General features: G+C 42.9%; 1 protein-coding gene across 2 annotated transcripts in view; it reads left to right on the forward strand.

Annotated features, from left to right (window-relative positions):
* The first annotated feature begins 544 nt into the window (after positions 1 to 544).
* The window catches only part of KCMF1 (potassium channel modulatory factor 1), a 64,727-nt gene continuing 41,618 nt past the window's right edge, over positions 545 to 23,653 (forward strand). The window contains exons 1-2 of one of the 2 annotated variants that reach the window (XM_082497585.1): positions 545 to 916; positions 1,886 to 1,948. In XM_082497585.1, the coding sequence (XP_082353711.1) occupies positions 901 to 916; positions 1,886 to 1,948 (79 nt within the window). In that variant the 5' untranslated portion in view covers positions 545 to 900. The remainder of the gene's footprint in view (positions 917 to 1,885; positions 1,949 to 23,653) is intronic. The other variant, XM_082497586.1, reaches the window with a different exon arrangement.

Below are 23,653 nucleotides of genomic sequence, written 5' to 3' on the forward strand. Positions count from 1 at the left end.
GACCGAGGCGCTTGTCTGGAGTGCAATGACATGGCACGTGGGGCCTCCTCCTCCTCACTGAGCTGGAGCCTGACTAGGGGATACTTCTGGAAGGAGTACGCTGCAGGCCTCACAAAGGAAAAGGCGAAAAAATATGAAGGAAGTCAACCCTGTGCCTGCCCCGGAGTCCGCAAGCGAGCCGCTCCCCAGAGCTGGCTGAACGAGTAACGCTATCAGTGATTGAAAAATCGGTTCGGGGCATGCGCACTGATCTCTGCCACTCCTCCCCTCCCCCTCTCCCCCCCCCCCCGCATTTACACAAAAAGCTGATTAACCGCATCTCCCCTGGGTCAGACTGGTCTTGTCGACTGCCCCGCTGCAGGGCCCCGTTACCTTGGGCCGCTTCCTCCCTCGGAGCCCGCCTCTCACCGCCGCCAGCCCTCCCGGAGCGCCCCGCCGCCCTCAACTCCCGGCCCGGCAGCCCGCGCGGGAGGGCCGCCGCCCCGGCGGGGTGTTTCCTCTTCCTCCCGAAGCGCCGCCGGGGCGGGAGGAGGAGGAAGGGGCCGAGAGCGCTCCAGCGCGGCGGGCAGCCCCGCCGCCGCCGCCGTCGCTGCGGCAGCGGGCGGAGCGGAGCGGGAGGCGGCGCCAGCAGCCGGCGGGGCCCAGAGTCACCGTGTCACGGCGCCCGGGAAGCCGCTGCCGCCGGATCCGCCCCCCGCAGGGCGAGCGAGGGAGGAGGAGGAGGGAGACCGGCTGCTCGCCGCCTCTTGTATTTTTGCCCCCTTCCCGGCCCTGCCCTCGGCCCCTCTCCTCGCACCGGCGCTCCGTGCGTGCGGCGGCGGCGGGGGGCCAGGCCGCAGCGGCGCCCAAGCAGCCCGCGGGAGCCCCGAGACGGGCTTGGGCCGCTGCCTCTGGACTAGGATGTCCCGACATGAAGGTGAGCGGCGCAGGGCGCGAGGCCGCGGCGGCGGGGGCGCGTCCCGGGGCCCTGCCCGGCGTTAGGGCCTGGTGCGGCGCCCTCTCGGGCGGATCATCATGGCGCCGCCACTGCCGGGAGGGGGGCCCGTGGAGCCGGCGGCGGAAGGAGGCCTGGGCGGCGGAGGGCGGCGGCCGGGCCCCGCTCTGCAGTGTCATGGGGAGGGGAGGCGGCCGCGGCCGTTACGGCCCGTCTCCCCGCGGGGCCTGCGGCGGGCCCGCCTGCATCCCCCGCCGCCGCTCCGGGCTCGAAGCCGGGGCCTGCTGCCGCGCGGGGCCGGGAGCGGGCCGGCGGCGGGCGCGGGCAGGGAGGCGGCGGGGGGCTGTTCCGCCCCGCTCCTCCGCCTGAAGGACAGGCGGAGGGAGATGGGGCCGGGCCGGGCGGGTTTGCGGCGCTGCCCGGCTCCCGGCGGGCCCGGCCGGGGTGGGCGGCGGCGCGGGGCGGCCTGCCGACGTGTCGGCCGCCGCGGCGGGTCAGGTCGGGCACGGTGCCCCGGGGGGGCGGTGGGCCAGGGGCCCGTGCCGGGAGGGCGGCCTGGCGCCCCGGGGGAGCGGGCTAGGAGCGGGGCCCCGCGTGGTGCCGGGGGTCGCGCCCGGCGGGCGGGTAGAAGAGCCGGGCCCCGGACGGGGCCTGGGGGATGAGGTGTGCGGGCAGCCTGCGTGGTCGTGCCTGAGGGGTGGCTTGTGTGCTGGCAGCACTGGGAGCTGCCTGTTTTCACTCTGTTTTGGCTTGTGGCAGAGGAGACCAGTGCTGATGTAGTGGCATGGTTTGAGGCGTTAAGAGAGGCCTTCAGGGAAACGTGTTTTGTGTGTATGTGTGCCCTGGTCACGCTGTATTTACCGCCGGGGGTGAGTTGAGTGGATAGTTCAGAATTAGTCAAAAAGAGTAGGATGGAGAGAGAGCTGGAAGCTAAGAAAAGAATTTCTACAGGAAGAAGATGGGAGTGTGAAAACAGGAGAGAAAGTCGCTCGATTTTCCTGTCCTTACCACCGGGTAAGGTACTTGGACTAATATTAAAATACTCTGTAAAGTCGGGGTTTGTCTCCTGAAAAGCTAACTTTCTGCCATGTTAGGAACTTAATTCAGCACCTGTCTCCATTTTCTCTATCTTACCTAATTTTTCATTTCTCTCTTATTTAATCTTAAAATGTTTTGATTGAAATGTTACAGGAGAACTCAACATTTGTGGCTAATAATGTTCGCTTCTTATTTATGATTAAAGATGCAGTTTCTGACAATAGTGAATTAAATGAACATTGATCACAAAGTTGTTGTTAGGGATGTGGAGTTATGCAGTCTGTAATCTCTGCTGTGATGCAGAGATTATCCACTATCCACGATAGTTTCTTTAAAGTGCAGTAGTAGAATACAAGCTTTTCTAGCTTGAACGGGTTAAAATTACGGGAGTGATATTTTGTGTTGTTCTTTGGTGTCTTTCAGTGGTAAGTGCATGGACTGTTATAAAAGGTGGTGAAGTTTGCTAAAAAGACATTTCAGTCCTGGAGCAGCCTTTTTGTTAAGACAGAGCAAATTTGAAAGTAGGTTTCTTTGTAAGTATGTTTCTGATGGAGACTATATCATAAATTTTTCTATTGTGTGTTAGGTTCTGTTTGTAGCAGGGAAAATTACATTCCCTTGCTTGGATATTTGTTGATATTTTTAGGAGTCACTGTTAACAAAACCAGGCCTAATACTCTCTTGCTGAAGCAGATTTATCAGTATTTGTTCTTTCTAGACATGCCCTGTTAGGAAAAAATGGAAACAATTTTCTTTCTTTCCTGATAAGTGAGTGTGAGTTTTGGTAACTTCGTATTACAGATGTAGACTCCTCAGATGTGTGTCTGCACACACACATGCTTGAGTGTGAACACTGTGAGATTAAAAATGACATCTGCCACTGTATCATTGTGATATATTTTTATTAAAAATATACTGTCTCTTAGTTTCTCAGTGTTTCTTTTCTTTCTTCACATCAGATGTTTTGTTGTAGTCAACTTTAATTATATGCCTCATAAAAAATATACCTCATATTAATATGGGAGGCATGCTGTTCCAACTTCATGGAAAAGAGGTTTGGAGACTTGGTTTTCCAGATTTCTAACAAAACTTTAGAAATTAAATATTCAAAAAAAGTAATTATTGTTTCAGATCTGTGTCGTGTCATTCACAGATGATGATTTTTGATCCAGTGTGACTAGTTTGGGAAGGGCCGTCTTGGAAGAATAAGGTATAGGGAAAAACAAGTTTTAATCATGTTTAATCAGTGATACGTTTTCTGTGTGTTTCCTTTAAAATGGCACATCGTGGAAGTTACAAGACTCATTGATTGCTCCTGACAGAATCTGGATGTTGTACCAATTTTATGATGGGAAAGGCTGTCTCTGAAAGGGTAGATGCTGGATAAGTTGGAATTCCAAAGTCTTGGGACTTTATGTCCCGTGAAGCATCTGATGGAGATTTAAGCTTACTTTCCATCGGGGTTTCTTGACTGTTTTCTTTGGTGTAATAATCCATAAAATATAATCTGTTGCTTTAAAAAAAAAAAGAGAGTTGTTGCTATCCTTCAGAAAAAGTCTGACCACAGCCTGCCTTTTCACTGTGCTCTCATTTCACATGAGTCTGGGCTCACGTTTCTCCTGAATTCAGGAAAATGGGCACAACTAGAATTTATTGTTGCTCTTTCTTGAAGTGTTCATTCCGTGTTTAAAAGACTTTGGCAATACTGTCAGAAGTAGCTGTGTTTATCCAGCTCTTGCTATTATTACTAGTTGTTTCTAATTTTTCAGGACCATTTTTGTTCTGTGATTTAGTGTTAAGAGACTAGCTCTTATGTGCCTTTGGTTTTCTAGAATGTAACATGAAGTCACCCCCTGGTCTTGGATTTTGTGTTGTTTCCTTTATAGGAGCGACACACTATGTTTCTCTGGGTAAGCCCCTCTGTTGAGGAGTATGTGGTGGTGTAATATTTGGCAGCCTACAAGGAGCAGATAGGTAATTTTTTTTTAAACTCTAGAAAGTGTAACAGAAAGTATTATGCATATGGCAGATTTTCTTTCTGTGGATGCATTTTCTTTCTGTGGATGTGCATCTGGTAGTGATTCTCTTGTATGGCAGTAGACACCACCCAGGACAGCAGAAAAATAGAGAATGACAACTTCCAGGAATATCATTGGAAGACTTTTTTGCAACTTCTTATGTGAAACTAGTTTGCTGTGGTATTACCGGTCATACAAGGGCCTGGCTTCAGGTTCCCTACACCCAGCACTCCAGGAGGCTCCTAGCACCACACTGCCTACACCGCTTGATTCTTGGTCTTGCACACTCTGCAGCCCACTTCCAGCCCCAGTTCCATACTTTGTTTCATATTTTCACTAAGGGATATATTCTTTAAGCTTCAAAGAGCAAGCAGCAATGCAAGTGGTTGTTTTTGATGGTGCCTGTTTGTCAGTGTTTCTTACGAATCGGCAAAGCTCTGCAGTTAGTCCTAGTCCCACGTGAAGCAAAGTTGTGAATGGATGGTGGTAACAAAGCTAGGAAGGGAGAGCAGTGACTGTCAGGACCGTGTGGAGTTTCCAAATGTTCTCTGCTGGCTTCAAGCTCTTTCTGTTTGAGGGCTCCTCTTTTTTGTGAGTGCATGTATAAATGTCTTGCATAGAGATCTTTAAATCAAGTGTTTATTTGTAATAGAAGGGTAAATAAGTACATCTTAAAGAAATACACAGAACTTGGTCTTTGAAATTCTAGAAATCTGAGTTACATTTGAATACATACCAATCACTTGAGAACAGCTAATGTAAGGGTAATGTTAGCTCCAGTGCTCTAGCTGTACAATGAACAGATTAGGATTCTGGTCTGATGACATTTTCTGTATGATCACAACACAAAACATAAACAAAACTTTTATCCCTAACAAACTTTTTGAATACATTTAAAGCAAGAGTAATTGCTACCCCTTGTAATTATGCAATAGCTGTGTCATACTTGAGCTGCAGAAGGGTACTACAAACTTCTGTCAAGACAAATACTACTCAACAGTTAATGCGTAACTTATAATATTTCATCTAGTGTCAGTTATAGAATTGCCACTAAATGCAGCATTAATCTATTTTTGCATGTAAAGCTCTTAAAACAGGCAATAAGATGACATATTTTTCATACAAAGTACTCAAGATACTGTGTTGGTGAAACACTGCATTTAATAATGAAACCTGCATCTATGAGACCAGTTATAAGTTGCTGCCCTCTGATGCATTTGAATACTTTGCTTATGTCTTCTCCAAACATAGAATTTTGCTGTTCCACAATGCAGAAGAATTATAAATTCTTTATGTTGTTGCTTAGATCTATTTTTAAGAAAATAAATCCAGATTAAGTTGTACAGGTAACATAAAACAGTGAAGTTTTTTGAATGTGCACAAATATTTGACTCCAACAAAGCATTTTCTAACTGCATACATTAAAGTATTTCATACTGCTGTTAGTGCTACTCTATGGTAGCGTATTAATGTATATAATTACAGCTGTAGTGCAGTATCCGCAAATGAGTTAATGCGATAACTTAACTAGCAAGAGCTATGTTTAGGACACAAAAAGTGTTAATGTTAAATGTAACTAGCTGTAAATGTGATTGGAAATACTGTAACACACTGATTTATTATTAAACCGTTGTTTGTTTTCAGTAAGAAAAAAATCACCATTTAATAATAAAAAGATCTGGACACATAGGTGATATTTTGACTTGATATACTGGTTTTGAGGAAGCTAGGTTTTCACTTTAAAAAAGGTTTCTGGCTCTGGTGGTTTAGGAAACATACTGTCTGTAAACCAATATGCTGCTGTCCTTGCAGAGTCTGTGAACAAGGTCCTCCAAAGATACCTGTAAAGAGAGACCATTTTTTTTCTCTGAGGTTTGTGATAAGTAATGCCATAGATCAAATCCTCTTTGGGAAACAGGAGAAAAAGATTAAATTGAAATGATCAGTGTTAAAGGATTGATAGCCAGTATCTTAAGCAGAAAAATGAACAGAACTGTGATAGTTTTAACATTATTGGGTGGTGGTGAAGAGAGAAGCCAATGGTGAAATAACTTTTGCTTCCAAATGTTTGTCTGAACTAGTGACTAGAAGGGATTCAGGGGAAGTTTAGAGAGCCATGCAAGTTGCTTGAGCAGTTCTGGACAAATAAAATTCGTACATGTTAAATAAAAAGAAGAAAGCTTTTCAAATAACTTTGCATGTTTACATTACTAATAACATTTGAGGAAAAGTTGTGGGTGTCACTGTTCATAGTTACGTCTTTGTTGTTACTTCAGGTACTGTTAAGAAATACAAAAGCAGAGTAATAACTAATACAAAAAGTGTTACTACATTCAAGAAACTGCTGGACACAGAAGCAGATTTGAAGAACAGTGCTCAGGAGTTAGGATGGGCCAGAATTTAGCACTACTAATTCAACCTTCTTTGAGTATCTGCATTGTGTAATTACACAGCTGCATATTATCTACTCCATGCCATCCCTGCCTCCTTTAAGGTGCGCAGGAAGGGTTTGTATGTTAGGCCACTACTCTGGGTTTGGTAGTATACAGCAAATGAGCAGGTAGAGACATTACAGAAAGACAGGATGGTTGAGGTGTTGACAGTGGCGTTTTGTTGTGGAGAGCTGGATCGACCCTCCTGTCCACTGCTGCAGAGTTTGTGTGAACTGCTAGGCAAATCACTTCAGCAGGAATTCACAGGTGGCTGTTAGCTGTTTGTTCCGGATGTTATGAAGGCCTGATTAGGGATTTTGGGATCAGAGCCTTCATGACTGCAACTGTAGTAACTGAGCAATAAACTTTGAAAACACCCCACTTAACTCTAGAAAATCAGAGCTTCTGAAAAATCTGTTCTTTGGCACCTCAGATTGGGCAACTGGATTCAGTGGTCTTGCAGTTTTAATCTTTACATGCCTTAGTTTTTCTCTATTTCAGAAGAAGGAAGATACTGCTTAGAAGTGGTGTTAAAGTTAATTCTTTGATATTTGTGCTGCACTGAAATGCTGTAGAGAAATGCTTGCGGGGAAAAGGCAGTGAGAAAATCCATAGGCAATGCAAAGTTTTTGAAGTGTGTGAAAAATAAAGGCTTAGACAGACCAGTGATGATAAAATAAATAGAGACTTTTCTTTTAGTTTACTGAACACCACATGCCCTGGTGCACTGAGTGAGGTGGTATTCTTGTAGAAAGGGATGTAGTTGGATTAGCTTGCATTTCCTATGGATTCGGATCATGGGTTGATACTAGGATACATATATTTTAATATGAGCAAGGCTGTGAGTTTTCATGGTTCTTGTTCTTGGAATCACTTGGCCTAATTCCTCCCCATGCAGTGCATTCTTCCCTCTACAGGATTTAGAATAGATGAGTGGATTTGGTAGCTGTAGGTTCTGAAAATGGAGAAGAGGTGTTCAAGATTATCTATAGGCAGCAGTGTTGCTCACCTGTACAGAAACAGCACTATAAGGCATTGTGAGCAACTCGGGCACATTGAGTTCAGAGAACTTGAAAAGAGTGCTGTTAGTGATTCGGGACACATACGAGGGAGAATTACTGTATGGATGGAAATTGAAAAGGTGTTTACCTCACAATGGCTGATATGGAGAGGGAATCTGAAAGAAAGGCATCATCTGTGTGACAGTCAGAAATCTCCCTTTTCGAATACAAGAAGATATTTCTTGAGTTCAAGAGTATGATTAAAACTGAAGTACTTTTTCATACAGTATGTAATGAGATTGTGGAGAAATTTTTCACTGAAGATTCTTGAGGCTACTTAGTATCCAGATTAAACAACTGAAGTTTTGAATTTTATCTTAAAATTGATACTCCTGGTCTCTTAATTATTTCCAATTTGAATGTGGCTGTCAAGTGGCTCAAATCTTTTGTCCCATTTGGTTCCTACACCTTTCCCTGAAACATTGTCTGAACATCTGGTTTGACCAGATGCTTACTCCAGTTGTTTTTTTGTACGTATGGTCCTTATGATTATCCGCATTTTTATCTCTGCGTAGCACTACTATAATATTGACACAATGAAGTAAGACGGCTTTGAATTAAGTGTGAATGTAGAGACAAGCTCATTAGATTCATTGTTTTGAATATATGTATAAGCCCAAAGTTTCAGTTTAGAGCTATTAAAATAGTTTTATTTGCCTTATTGACATTTACGAAGTTAAGTGAGGTCTGTACCAAGCGAAATTGTGGGACATTGTCAAGAATTCATTTTATTGCCCATTTGTCACCCTGCAGTGAATTTTGTGAGTGTGTATTTTTTTGCTGTTGTGATTGCTTTATTTGGAGCTTCTAGGAGACTTTCTCTAAAAGTCACCCCATTTTCAGCTGGAGACATGGGCAGAACTTTTTTGTTACAATTAAACAGGGAACCTGGCCACAGGAGACCATGATGTTGCTCCCATTTGCATGTGGGATATCAGGTGAAGATCTTGTCTTGCCAGAAGGCACTCAGGACAGTCTCCTGTAGATAGGAATTAGTGGTCTTGTACTCAATTGTAGTGAGTTTTATAGATGCAGGTCCATTCTTCCAAATTTTTGACTCATTGGGACATTTCAGTGGCATATACTGTTTGCAGCTATCACTTTATACAACTTCCCTACATTACTTAAAATTTCTTTTTAATTCCAGTATTCACATAGAATTTCACATTTTTATCAAAATACTATTGATCCTGTTCTACATTTGAATTATATCCCACTGTCATCACTGACAAAATCCAGCTGAAGAAAGACATTAATAAAAAAAAAATCTTTTTTTTTTTTTTTAAATATATTGTGAAAGTAAGATGAAGCAACAGACAAAGTTTAAAAAACAAAATCATAACTCCATTTTTTTTTTTTCTTACCTCAGGTCAGATTTGGTCTTCCCCCATCACTTCTGCCACTTCCTGGTGCCAGATTCTTTTTGGGAGGCAATGTTTCTTGTCTTGACTGACAAGAGGTGCTGTCTCTGGTAGGATAAATTATCTTCTTTGCTTTCCGTCTTTTTGGCTTTAATCTCTTGTCTTTCACCCTCTTATTTCCATGTCATTGTTCTTCCTTGCCTTTACTATGCTCTTCCTCTCCTACTTTCCTCCTTAGAGTGCTCTAGGGTGGGATTTTCAAAACCACCTGGGGAAGCTGTAGACCCATGTTGGATTCAAGTGCAATAGAAGTTTAATGCCTGCCTCTGTAAGACTCTTCAAAAAGCAAAGCTCTAGTGTTTCTTAGTAGCACAACTACCCCTTGCTTATTTCAGAAAATGGCTATTGCTGAAAATGTTTCTAGCCAGTGGTTTCTCTGACCTATTACAGAGATGGATTTGTGTTTTGGTTTTGTTTGCTAGATGAGATGAGGTGGCTTTGGTAGCGAAAATGTTACTTACTAGTCTAGGACATGACTGTTGAATTCTTTAATTGTTGAGGAGAGTAATTGTTTACAAAACTCTTTAGTAACAGTTGATTCCTAGTGTAGATGATATTTAAACTCCGACTTCTGTTAGCTTATTGATACTAAAGTAGCCAATATTCTTGGCTGAAGGAGATTATTGGCCAGCTCTCACTGTATGTAACGTAAAAAATGGAAAGGATGAGGTGGAGTCTTTCCCTATAAAGTTAATGTAGAAATTAGCATGAATTAATGTGACAGATGGGATAAAGCAGTTTGAGAACAGCAGTATTCATATTCAGATTGTAATTTTAAACCAATTTCTAAGTAAATTTTGTACAGAGTTGCTTTCCAGATGCTTGATAGTTTGGCGGGAATTTCATGGCAGCTTTAGAATTACTTGGAGGCTGAATGAAGGTGTCCTGGAGGTGCCTGATTGGAGAGCAGTGCTGTGAGCTGTTAAATAGATTATACTCTCTGGATAACTATCTCAAGTATCCTACCTCCAGCAGCAATAGATCACACAAGATTTTCAAGGTCAGAAATGCATTAGGATATAGTCATGTGAGGACTTCTTGTGTGATGGTCAGTAACTTCTGTTTTTACTTCCAAATTCTGGTAAGAAACAATGTTCAGCTTTACTGGTAATGTATTTTTGCATAACTTATCAGTTTGTGTGTGTATTAGCTGTGCATATGTCGTGATGCTTAGGGACATGGTTTAGTGGTGGTTTTGGCAGTGTTAGGTTGATGGTTGAACTTGATGATCTTCAAGGTCTCTTCCAACCTAGGCAATTCTATGATTCTATATGCTTAGAAATTGGTGTTCACCTGGGATGAATTTGAAACTGCTGGGAGTCTGACTATAAACCTTTGTGGATTGGAATTTCTTTCATGATAGTTAGGATGAAATTGGCTCTGAAGAAATATGTAGCTTGGGCACAAAGGCTTGTCTGTGCTCAAGATACCATCACCTCACTTTCACTTCAACAAAGCAAATATTTGAATTACTGCAAATATTTGCATGTGTTTTTAATATAGGCATTAACGATGAGATGTGCCTAACACAAATAGTGTCTGAGGTGTAGATTGTCTCTGGCAAGTGGAAAATTTCTGTAGTGAGAAGCACCTTGTGATTCACTGATGAAATTGACTCTGTGAGAGCAGCTTCACCAATAGTAATAGTGGTGGAACATAAATCGCAACTGGACAGACATAGTTCTACCACTGCAGTTTCTGAAGTTTCTTCTGACTTTCTCTTTACTTTCTGACAGCATACCAAGAGTTCCTTATTCTGGAAGACTTTTGTGAGGAGCTGAGAAAACGGCTTCAAATTTGTTCTCATGTTATTCCAAACTGCTGTCTGAAGTTTATTTAGAAGCAGAGGATCTGCAGGATGCAAATTCTCAAGTTTAACTGATGTCACATTAAAAAAATAATATAAATGGAGGATTTTAATAGGTTTTGGGGTTGTTTTATAGTTTGTTATGACATTATTCAGCTCTTAAGCATTGCGTCCGGTTACTGGGAGGTATCATTCTCATTGTACCTCAAAGCTCAGTTAATTTTTTGTTCCTGAAAACACTAGGAATTCAAGGAGCGGATTGTTGAGAACTACATGCCAGAATACAGTTATCTGTCCAAGAATAAAGTACTTTGGGGTGATAATTGATTGAGGTGCACAACTCCAGACTCTAGCTTTGAGGAATACCATGATGTATTTTTTCACAGCAAATATTTCATGTCATCAGCTGATGAATACTGTTTGTAGTGCTTGCATTAAAATGTGTTGAATTTCTTCCAAACCTATTTTTCCTTTCTTCTAATGTCCTTATTCACAAATTAATGCTTTTGAAGAAAGAAGACACTTCCTTAACTTGTGTAATATGACATTGCATTGTCAGTAATCTGTAAAATGGCGCTGCCTGCACGCTCTTTCATAGTGCTAAGCGTTTGGAGATCCTGGCGGTGTATAGCAATTGTAAAGGTCCATACTGTAGTTTCTTCCACTTAATCCAGGAACTCTAGAGAAGCTGCTGGGACTCTTGAGAAACTACAGAGGACATAACTTTCAATGGTCTAATGACCTATATTCAAGACAAAGCAGACCTTAGGGGTAAAGAAGATGTAAAGAAGTTGTGTGTAAGTAATAGGGTTGTGAATCCTTTTGTTTTCCTTCTGCAACAGTTGTAGAACTAGAAGATGTTTTACACAAGAAAAATGGACTCAGTGTTGGCTGTACCATAGGCTCTAAGTTGCTGTATGTGGGTCTGTTACCTGTACTGAAAGATGTCTGCAAATAAAAAAAAAACTTCAAAATTTTACCTGTAAAATATATTTTGTGGACAGTATTTCAGGTGCGATGTCATACCTCTTTCTTCCCGAAAAATTAATACAGAATTGTAAACTTTGGGAAGGTAAGAGGTGCTGGATTGCTTCTGAGTTTCATTGCTCTGCTGAGAGGTGTATAAGTGAAGCTGTAGCTGCCAGCTTTAGCACATGTGGAAGAGTCTGGAAGGAAAGTAGTTAGCACTTACTGTTCCCTGTAGGAGCTGTGTGTTTTAACAGTCTATAGAGAGCTCAGAAAACCTTTTTAAATAACAGTTGGTGTAAAGTTGTACCGGGAATGTGGACATTCTGTTTTGCTGAATGAATGAGCTGAAGGTCTGGCTTTGTCTCTGCTCCCCATTGACAGCACCTTGAAGACTACCAAGGTAAATGGAATTTCACACAGTTATGGGTATCTGTAGACTAGAAGGCTGTGCTGTTGTCATGGTAAAACTGGTTGCATGTTTGACATACCCAAATCAAACTTGAGAATCCAACACAGTGTGCAGTGAGGTGGTCTTAAAAAATATTTATGTGCTTAGAGAAGGTACTAACTACAGAATATGCAAGTATGATGGTGAGTGGTTTTGCTCATAAACATCTGAGAACCTGAAACAGCTCAGCAGTTTAGTGGGTGGAAACTACCTTTCTGTGTGGAATTCAAGCGGAGTCAGTGGGAAATGTAGAACAGATCTTGTAGGTTAGTCTGAAAATGTAAAGAAAAAGTTGCTGGTTTCAGTGTTAGGAATACACTGTGTCTGTACTTCCAAGATGCAGAAATTGAGGTAAAACAGTAAAAATATCTTTGGAGTCTCCAGCTTCGTTATCTAGGTTTTCTTCAGTAGTATCTTTATATTATAGCATTTTTTTTTTTTTTCTAATAGACAGGTCATTTAAGAACTTATTTCAGTGAAGGTCTATCAGGTTTGTTTGTACAGTTGATTTTTTCCCTTGTCCTTAAAATACTGTTTTGTGCCTTTTGTAATTGCAGCATGGCATCTGAGCCTATAGTAAGGAGTGGTGAGACCTAATGGGTTTTGACACTCCCTATCCTTGTTTCTTAAAAGTACGAAGTGAGGTACGTTATATATTTTGATAAAATACTGTATTACTAGGCACCTGCTTTATTCTTGTATTTCAGCAAATAAAGAAAAACATCTCTATAAATTGCTGTTACTTTTATTTAGAAAAATTTCTTTTGTTAAAGCTTAATTTCCAAATTTTTAGAACTCTGGGAAATAAGATTATTTTTTTTTTTAGTTGTCATTCAATCATTAAATTAGGTTCCTGTACTAAGTATTCCTCTGGGACTGTAAGTTTCAGACTGTTTTCATCTGGGTGTTGATCCTTTGTGCAAATGCAGTTTTCCAAATGTTTTTGAGGTAATTTATTTCTGAATGTCATCTTCTAGAGCGAGGCTGAATGACTGTCTCCTATTCAGAGTAAGGATAAGGGGCTGCAGAAGGCTTTTGTCTGAAGGAAGGTGACAGGAGTTGTGGTATCTGTCTGACTATTCTGTTGTAAGTCAGAATGCTTGGCAATTTGCTTCATTAAAATTTAACATAAGGATTTCAGAGATCTGAGTTTTGGCTGGATAGAAAAAATTTTTTTTTTGTCTTTATTCTACCTTTTAGCTTTTCTACCTGCAACAAAACAGTTACATTGAAACCACAGTGATTGGTGTGTTCAGTGTTATTGTTTTCCCCCCTCCAACTGAAAACAGGTGCCCTGAATATGACCTTAATGTATCTTCAGTTTCTATACAGATAAAGATAGAGATTGTTTTTTCTCTTTGAAATTGGAGGTGGCTACTTTCAGTTCTAGGAATAAAAATTAACTCTTCCTTCCTGTCTTGAAAGTTCTTAATTTGATTGGGATTTTATGGCAAAATAATAGTGAAGCTGATAAACTTGAAATTTCATGTTTTCTACAGTAAATTGATCCTCTGTTATCTGGTTTGACAGACTTAACTTTCTTTTCATGCTTGTCCCAAGTGATGCTTTCCTTTTTAGTATGTTGGATTAAAAATCCAATTGTGTAGTGTTTTTCCTGAGAATCGGGTTTACTTTGAGGACAGGTTTGAACAGAAATATTTTTTTTTTAAAGCAGTTTTTCTTAAATAAAAAAGTCTTGTTTAAGAGATCGAGCTAATTACAGTAAAAAGACTAAGGTACTGAAGATTCATTAACTGTGATCTGTAAATCAGTGATGACTTTTAGTGATTGAAAGCTATTTAGGAAAATTATCTGACTCATTTTCAAGTAGTTGGGGTGGTTAGTAAGTTATTCTGAAAAGTAAGTTGGATATCTTTGTAAAGGATGGATAGGTCTGTCAGGGAAGCGTTCAGAAGGTAATATTCTGATAATCTTTGGTTTGTTATGCATACGTGGTGTGAGATGAGACGAAAAACAAGTAATAAAGCTAAATGGAAACTCTTCCTTATGAGAGGAAGAAAGAGAAAGGTAGGCATGTGGTATTGCTGGCAAATGGTTGGGTTGCCAATCCAAGGAAGATATAAGCAATTAGCAAAGAAGTATGTGCCATGGAGAATCGGAAAGAAGGGGATGGAGGAATGAAACAAACTTCAAGCCTGACCAAAGTAGGCATGAAACCTTTTTTGCTTTAGGTTACTGCATTTCCCACACTATTTTTCTGGTGTAGCTTTCACATCATAAGCAATTGTAGTTTGCAGGCATGTTACTGGCCTGAGAAGCTGTTCACTGTAACAAAGAGTGGGAGTAAAAGTGGTTGCCAAGACAGTCTGTTTATGTTCCTACCAAGAAAAATGCCTGAGAAAGCCCAGGGTAGAATATTACTACTACTTAAAGGAATATGCTGTAGGTTTTCAACCTCCTATTACCATCTTTTAAAATAAACTTATCATTCTACATTGTGTTCAGAGAAATTATTTTTACAAGTTCTTAGATGTTAGGGAAAGATAAAATCATTTTATGACATAGTGGTACCATTCAAAATGGTGATTTTGAAGGTAGGCTGTAAGTGTGAAAGTAGTGTTGTGCTCCTCTCCGTAGACTTAATTGGGTGATAGGGAGGAATCTGGGTATGACTGTCTGCCGTGTATCAGACATCACTGCTTTCTTTAGTGAAGAGGAGAACCACTTCTTTCCCTCCCAGCTGCTTTCTGCATGTGTTTTCCTGACATGAAAAGTCTGTGTTATTCCTGACCACTTTGTTCAAGTCTTTACTGTGAGTCTCAGCTATCCTGAGAGGTGTCACAAGGCATTACTGCAAGAGCTGGACCACTTGCTGCATGAAGACTTTTCTGTCTTTCACTTCTAGCTCTTTGGTTGCCCAACCAGTGCTGTCTGCTTCCTGCACTGCTGCCCGTACTCGATTTTACCTCTTGTCTGTGCTGCAGGGTAGAATAGCTTGCCACGTTTGTCTCTTTGGGGAATGTTTAAGAGGGTCAGGAGTGAGTCTGATAGCGCAAAAGGAAGTAAAGCTGAGTGTGTATTCCAGACACGAGAGCTATGTGTATGGTGTACCTGAAATAGAGTACTTAATTTCTGCTAAGCTTTTTTGCAAAGGTAAGAATTTGCAAGGAAGACAGATGAATTCTGTCTCTGCCAGCTGTGTTGAGTATTGATGTTTTTCTCTTTTATTTGCCTGAAACAGTGGCTCATAGAAAACAGGACTCAAGACTATTGAGTCTTCAAGCACTTTAACTTCTCTGCTCAGTTGAGTCATGCTGCTGAGTTCTCTCCCATGCCTGATGGCACATGTCTTATTTTCCTTGTATGTTTTTCCTTGTTTTATCAGTCTTAAATAGCACTCTAAACCACAATATGCAAAGGTTTATTATCTGAGAAGACCACCTCTTAGTTCTTACAGGGCTCAACAGAGCCCTGCAACTCAAACAGTTCTTCTGTTTAATTTCTCTTTAGGATTTTCTCAGTGTTTCTTATACAAATGAGTTTTATATGTTTGTTATTCCTCCCCTGCCTGCCCATTTCTCTTTTATTTGGTGTTTGCCTGAGCTGGATATTTCTGTTGTCTCTTTAGTCCTGAAAGAAACTCAGGAACCTGGTCCTGTCCTATTAAATGAGAAACTTTGCCACTGATTTTACTAGATACAGGATTTAGCCCAGCGCTCTTACTGTTATTTTTTTTTTTCCCTGGCATTGTTTATGGCTTCCTCAGTTTAAGTATTTTTTGTTAATAGAATTCACATGCTGTTTACCATTTTCCAGATTAACAGCATTGTTAAATAAGATCATGTCTGGTGCCAGTTCCCTTTGTAATGGAAAGCAAACTTTCTGTGTTCTGATAAATGTGTTGCAATTTGTTTAATGTATTTACATTATTTTAGCAGGTTTTGATGGTCAACTCAAATTATATTAATTGATTTATGTGAGAAAGAGTATCAAATATTAATTTAGAATCCAAGTGTGCTTGACTGCAAATTCTTGCAATGTACACTGTTCCTAGTTCTACTTTAAAAGTCTTAAATATGTCTGGCAAAACCTTTCACTGTGAGTCAGTTCTCATGACTGGTTCAGTATTCTGCTGGTTTCTAAATGTTTAGATGTGTTAAATGTAATACTCTATTCAGAAAAGGTACCTGACATTTTTTGTTGAAAATGTAGAAGTCTGCGGTACTCCAAGTGAAAACATCTTTGTGCTGTAGGAGGCCAGGACTTAAAACTATAACCTAATTTTCTCTGTCTGAATTCAAGGAACAATTACTGAAGACTCTGACCAGGATACGAAGCCTAGAAAACACTGTTTAGATTGTCAGTAACTATTTAATATGCTTTTTTTTTTTTTTTTTTTGCCTAATATATCTGGAGAACTTTTTTTTTTTCCTGTTTTGTGGTGTTTGCAGTAACTTACAAAAGTAATAGAACAGAAAATAGAATGCATAGAAATATTTTTTTAGGTGATTTCAAACTCTCCTCTAGTAAAGGTGGGTTACGCATTTATATTTTGCTAAACAAAATTCATTAGATAGAAGCAGAATAGCTAGTTAAAAAATGTTTTAGAATTGGTCTCCTGCAGCTGCTTTCTTATCTTATCTGAAGGAGCTTCCCAGGACTCCTGTGAACTTGTTAAAATCCTTTTTTTATTCATGCTTGCTTGCTATGTTTTTGCACAAGGATGTGTGTTACTTTGTCTGTCTTTTCGGTGTAGACAAGTTTGTTCTCTGTTACGGAGGATGGGAAGGTGTTCTACCTACCTTGTCATGAAAGTAGTTGTTTTGCATCGTAGGCTGTATAATGAATCTTGGTAAAATGATGTCTAGATAGTAAGTCCAGAGTTTACAGCAGCCTTTGGAGCAGTTTCTGGTTTATGTGTGTGGTGTCTCAGCATTATATTTAGAGAGGTGAAAGAATCTGCAGATTTGGATGTAAAATGTTTACAAAAGAAGTGATTGCTGTTTTTTTGTGTGGAGAGAATCTATATTTAATATTGACAAGACCTGATTGAGGTTATGTGTGTGTGCTTGTACAGAACCTGCTTTGGCCTATTTCAGGTAAGAATAAATGAGCAGTATTTAAATTTCACCTTACAGAAATACTTGTATAGTATCTCCTTTTTGAGTGATTTGGTACTTGGGCAAATGAACTTTACAACTGTTTTTGGACAGTGACCAATAAATTCATACTGATTTTTTTTTTTTTTTTGGTTGGTTGGATTTTTTTTTTTGAAAGAGGTAATATTTAAAAGAAAGGTGCATGCACATTACTAGTTGGCTGTTACATGATCCATCTGGAGTTCTGAGAAAACAACTTTCCTCTTTTGGCCAGTTTCAGCTAAAGTGGTAGTGAAACCACCACTGTTTCTGGGGTCCATTTAAAAAAAATTAAAATGTTCACTCGGTGTTTTTATTTGCATTGATGGTGGCAAAGTTCTTGGACCTGCTGTATAAATGTCATTGGTGTCATGGGATGCCATCTACTGGGCAATATGATTGGTACATATGAGATATGTAGAACCTTCCTGTGAGGGCAGTAAATCCTAAAGTAAGGCTACTTAGGAATTTTTTGATTAAGAAGTTGAAGAACTACAAATACTTTGTTAGCATTTCAGTATGTTTTTTGAAGGATTAAAAACAGCCCTACCTGTTACGTTTAGATATTGTGGCCTTATTCTCAAAGTTGGATCTGTAAAAGAGATGTTGAGTGATATTTTCAGTGTTCAGTTAATTTTTGATGGTGTTTTAGGGAAATATAAATGATTGTAATGGCTGTCTTGTTCTTTGGCTGATTTTAGTACTACATTAGTAAAATAATTTGTGTAATCAAATAGAAATGGATGGACTGACTTACACTGGTTACAAATTCAAGCTAGGAGACGGCAAAATGAAGCTGACTAGCATAATTTTATTTCATCTCTTACCCACAGGCCTTAAGATAATAAGTTTAATTACCTGGCCAGATACTAGTTTGCACATGGGACACCCCTCCCTGACTGCCTCAGTGCCCAGGATGGACTGCTCTGAGGATGAGACGTATTCTGTTGCACATCTGAAATAGAGATACGAGGCAGTCAGCTGTTCGAGGTTCTCGTTGTGGTGTCAGAATTGGAAGGCACAATGAATGAATTGAGGAATTCCAGAGAGAAAAGGACAGTTTCATGGGAAAGGACTGTTGCTGTGGGGAGTCGTGTCTCCACTCTGCATGATTCCTGCGTAGTATTGGGCATGTTCTGCAGTGCTTACTAATTGCTTGTTCCTGATAACCTAGATGACTGAAACTGTTCTGTGTATAACTTCTACAACTTGGAATGTGAAAGCAAAAATGGAAAAACTCCTTTTGGTAGCAGGCTGACTGATCATGTGTTAGGACCAAGGCTTGAACTTGCTGGGCCAGCCATACTGCCTGATTCTTTCTTTTTAGACTAGCTCTAGACAAGTACTGGACACTGTGCAAGTGGGCTTCGTGAAACTTGTTGATGACAGGGAGACAACAAGATTGGAGGGGGTCTGTTTCTACTCCAGGCTCTGAAGAGGAAGGATGAGTACTGTTCAGAAAACAAAAGCCTTTTTCCCCCTTCTGGTCTAATGTAGGCCTGATTACCTCCCTTCCCTCCCCACTTTCTTTCCAGTTCTAAGTCAATGTCATCTCTGCCTACAGCTTTAATGCTACTAGTTATTTTAGCAGACCACCTAGTCTGGTTGCTGTTTCTTCTAGTCTGCTATAGGAAGATATTGCATGTTTAGCATGCACGCAGAATGCGTGAAGGGATGGAGCATTTTTAGTTATTTTAAGGATACGGTGTGTGAATTTTCTGTTTGGCACTTAGAGCTGCAAGGGTGATGGAGCATGCTCTGTGTTGTAGGTCTTCTTGATGTTTGTTTTCACAATCTGCTTTAGTAAACACATGAGAAAAAATAAACAAAAGTCAAAGTTCTATGGTTTGGCTGAATTTCTGGTGAAATTTTCACAGAAACAGCAGAAGTTTCTGTTTCTAGAAATTAACCTCTCAAATTAGGCAGTAGTGTGCATTAAGATATGAGGCTATTAAAGTAAGAAACACTTGGCTTTTTTTTTTTTAATGTTAGGAAAATATGTGCCATTTATTATCTTCAGTCTTGGGGGTAATGAGGGGTAATAGAAACATTTAGTCACTGAGGGGAGCTGTTTTGGAGCCAGCCTGACCTGCAGTGGAGTGGCAGATCTTAGTGCACAGAGGACTTTCCGGAGGTAGGGAAATGCCAGGGCAGCAGAGAGACCCACCAGGAGCTGGCAGCTCTTGTGGGGTACACTGACAAGGCCTGGGCATTGCCAGAGCAATCGTGGCCACCCCCATGCCTTTACAAAGCAGCCCAGAGAGTGCGAGGGACCAGGAGCATGGCCAACAGAACAGGCAAACAGAGCATGGGGCATCAGCCAGGGCCTGGCATGGCTGTTGGCGTGGGAGAACACTCAGGGAGGGTACCTCTTTGAAGGAGGGACATTGCACTGGCCTGAAGTGGGAGACTTCAAGTACACATAGCCCAGCAACCAGGCATTATTCTGTGATTATCTGCACAGGTCAAGGACACTCATCCTACCTGAACCTCAGGGCAAAACAGTGGGCACTGGTCTGAGAGCAAATGCTGCAGCTCTGGCTCAGGGGTCTGCACTATCTACCCCAGCAGTGGCCAATGCCTCCACCGAGACGGAGCTGCTGAATGGAGAGGCTGTAGTGCAGACCTCAGAAAGCAGGAGGTGCCTAGACCTTTCTCCTGGTGCAGGGATAGGTGGCAGACCTGCCTGCAGAAGGTGTGCTCAGGTGGAGGAACTCCTGCAGCAGGTGGCTGAGCTGCAGCAGGTGGTAAGGGGGCTGTGTGACATCAGGGAGGCTGAGAATGAATTAGCTGATTCCAAGCCCAGTCTCCAGTGGACCCACAGCCTAAGGCCAAACAATCAAAAAGTCCCCCATCAGAACATGCAGAAGTGAGGGGGTGCAGTAATGTGGGAGAAAGGAAGCTTGCAAAAGCAGGGATCGGGAGGAGAAACAGACTTCCCCCAAAACCTGACATGCCATTGCAGAACAGCTTCACTGCACTGCAGATAGAAGAGGAAAGACCAGATACATCAGGATTGACGCTGGAGCTGAGTAAGGCAGCCGAAGAAAAAGCAATAGGTGATAGTAGTAGGTGCCTCTCTTGTGAGAGGTATGAAGGCAGCCATTTCCTGGCCTGATGCACTCTCTAGAGAGGTGTGCTGCTTACCAGGGGCTCATATGAGAGACATCACTGAGAGGTTACAAAGCCTTGTACAGTCCACTGACTATTATCCACTGGTGGTGTTTCACATGGTGGGCAGCAGTGATACTGCCAGGAGCAGCCTGAGGAGTATCAAGAAGGATTGGAGAGCCCTAGGAGCAGTGGTAAAGGAGTCTGGGGTGCAGGTAGTTTTTTCATCACTCCTCTCAGTCAAAGGGAAGGGACTTGGAAGGGCCAGTCAAATCTGGTGAATCAAGAAATGGTTACAGGACTGGTGCCACAGCCAGGGGCTTGGCTACTTAGACCATGGGACTCACTTTGAGAAACAAAGTCTACTGGGGCCTGGTGGGGTCCATCTGTCAGAGAAGGGGAAGAGCATCCTTGTTCATAGGCTTGCCAAGCTGGTGAAGGGGGCTTTAAACTGAAGGTGCTGGGGCAGGGGAACCTCAATCCCTTCCACTCCTACCAGTATGATGCCGATGCCATCAGTAGATGCCCAGAGAAGGATCACAGGTCAGCAGGATAGCACCTGGAGTGCAGCACAAAGGAATTCCAGCTGCTCCAGGCAGTAAGTTAGCTTGAGCAGGGGCCCACCTGAAACGCCTCTCTGCAAACACAGGTAGCATCGTGAAGAAACAAGAGGAGTTAGAGACGTGCACACACCTGCAGGGCTACGATCTTCTTGGCATCATGGAGACATGGTGGGATGGCTCCTATGACTGGAGTTTTGGAATGGAAGGATACAGGCTCTTTGGGGAGGACAGGCAAGGAAAACAAGGAGGGGGTGTCGCCCTCTGTATCAAGGACCAGCTGGAGTGCATGGAGCTCTGCCTGGGGATGGATGAGGAGCAGAGTGAGAGCTTATGGGTGGGGATTAAAGGGAGGGTACAGACAGGTGACGTTGCAGTGAGGATCTGCTGCAGGCCACCCGACCAGGAAGATGGAGCGGATAAGGACCTCTGTAGACGTGTAGGAGCAGGCTTGTGTTCACAAGCCTGGTCCTAATGGGGGACTTCAACCACCCCAATATCTATTGGAGGGAGAACATAGCAGGGTGTAAGCAATCCAGGAAGTTCCTGGAATGCTTCGATGATAACTTCCTCCTCCAAGTGACAGAGGAGCCAACGAGGAGAGGTGCTACGCTGGACCTTGTTCTCACCAGCAAGGAGGTGCTGGTGGGGAATGTGAAGCTCAAGGGCAGCCTTGGCTGCAGTGACCATGAGATGGTGGAGTTTAAGATCCTTAGGGCAGTAAGGAGGGTGCCCAGGAAGCTCACTGCTGTGGACTTCAGGAGAGCAGACTTTGGCCTCTGCAGGGATCTGCTTGGTAGAGTACCATGGGATAAAGCCCTGGAGGGATGAGGGGCCCAAGAAAGCTGGCTAATATTCAGGAATCACCTCCTCCAAGCTCAGGAGCATCCCAACAAGGAGGAAGTTGGGCAAAACCGGCAGGAGGCCTGCATGGATAAACAAGGAGCTCTTGGACAATCTCCAACTCAAAAAGGGATGCTACAGAGGGTGGAAGCAAGGACGGGTAGCCTGGGAGGAATACAAAGAAATTGTCCAAGCAGTCAGGGATCAGATTAGGAAAGCTAAAGCCCAGATAGAGTTAAATCTGGGCAGGGACGTCAAGGGCAACAAGAGAAGTTTCTATAGGTACGTCAGTGATAAAAGGAAGCGTAGGGAAAATGTGGGCCCTCTCTGCAAGGAAGAGGGAGATCTGGTTACCTGGGATATGGAGAAGGCTGAGGTACTCGATACCTTTTTTGCCTCGGTCTTCACTGTCAAGTGCTCTAGCAACACTACTCAAGTTGCAGAAGGCAAAGGCAAGGACTAGGAGACTGAGGAACCACCCACTGTAGGCGAAGATGAGGTTCGAGACCATCTAAGAAACCTGAAGGTGCACAAATCCATGGAACCTGGTGAGATTTGTCCACACATCCTGAGGGAACTGGCAGATGACATTGCAAGCCATTATCCCTCATATTTGAGAAGTCGTGGCAGTTTGGTGAAGGTCCCGCTGACTGGAATGGGGGAAGCATAATGCCCATATTTTCAAAAAGGGAAAAAAGGAAGACCCAGGGAACTACAGGCCAGTCAGCCTCACCTCTGTGCCCAGCAAGATCATGGAGCAGTTCCTCCTGGAAACTCTGCTGAGGCACGTGGAAAATAAGGAGGTGATTGGTGACAGGCACCATGGCTTCACCAAGGGCAAGTCATGCCTGACAAATTTGGTGGCCTTCTATGACAGCGTTACAGCATTGGTGGATAAGGGAAGAGCAACTGATGTCATCTACCTGGACTTGTGCAAAGCATTTGACACTGTCCCGCACGACGTCCTTGTCTCTAAACTGGAGAGACATGGATTTGAAAATATGGTCCACTCAGTGGGTAAGGAGTTGGCTGGATGGTTGCGCTCAAAGAGTTGTGGTCAATGGCTCAATGTCCAAGTGGCGACCAGTGACGAGTTGTGTTCCTCAGGGTTCAGTATTGGGACCGGTACTGTTCAACATCTTTGTTGGTGACATGGCCAGTGCGATTGGGTGCTGCCTCAGCAAGTTTGTTGATGACACCGAGCTGTGTGGAGCGGGTTGACATGCTGGAGGGAAGGGATGCCATCCAGAGGGACCTGGACCGGCTGGAGAAGTGGGTCCACGCCAACCTCATGAAGTCCCACCAGGCCAAATGCAAGGTCCTGCACGAGGGTCGGGGCAATTCCAAGCACAAACACAGGCTGGGCGGAGAAAGAATTGAGAGCAGCCCTGAGGAGAAGAACCTGGGCGTGTTGCTTGAGCAGAAGCTCAACGTGAGCTGGCAATGCACACTTGCAGCCCAGAAAGCCAACCGCATCCTGGGCTGCATCAGAAGAAGTGTGCCCAGCAGGTTGAGGGAGGTGATCCTTCCCCTCTACTCCGCACTGGTGAGACCCTACCTGGAATACTGCATCCAGCTCTGGAGTCCGCAACACGGGAAAGACATGGACCTGTTAGAGCTGGTCCAGAGGAGGGCCACGAAGATGATCAGGGGGCTGGAGCACCTCTCCTATGAGGACAGGGTGAGAGAGTTGGGATTGTTCAGCCTGGAGGAGAGGAGTCTCTGGGGAGACCTTACAGCAGCCTTCCAGTACCTAAAGGGGACCTACAAGAAAGATGAGGAGGGACTCTTTATCAGTGAGTGTTGTGATAGGATGAGGCGTCATGGTTTTAAACTGGAAGAGGGTAGATTTAGATTAGATATTGGGAAGAAATTCTTTACTGTGAGGGTGGTGAGACTGGAACAAGCTGCT

The sequence above is a fragment of the Vanellus vanellus genome, assembly GCF_965231255.1.
Source record: "Vanellus vanellus genome assembly, chromosome: Z".
Taxonomy (NCBI): Eukaryota; Metazoa; Chordata; class Aves; order Charadriiformes; family Charadriidae; genus Vanellus; species Vanellus vanellus.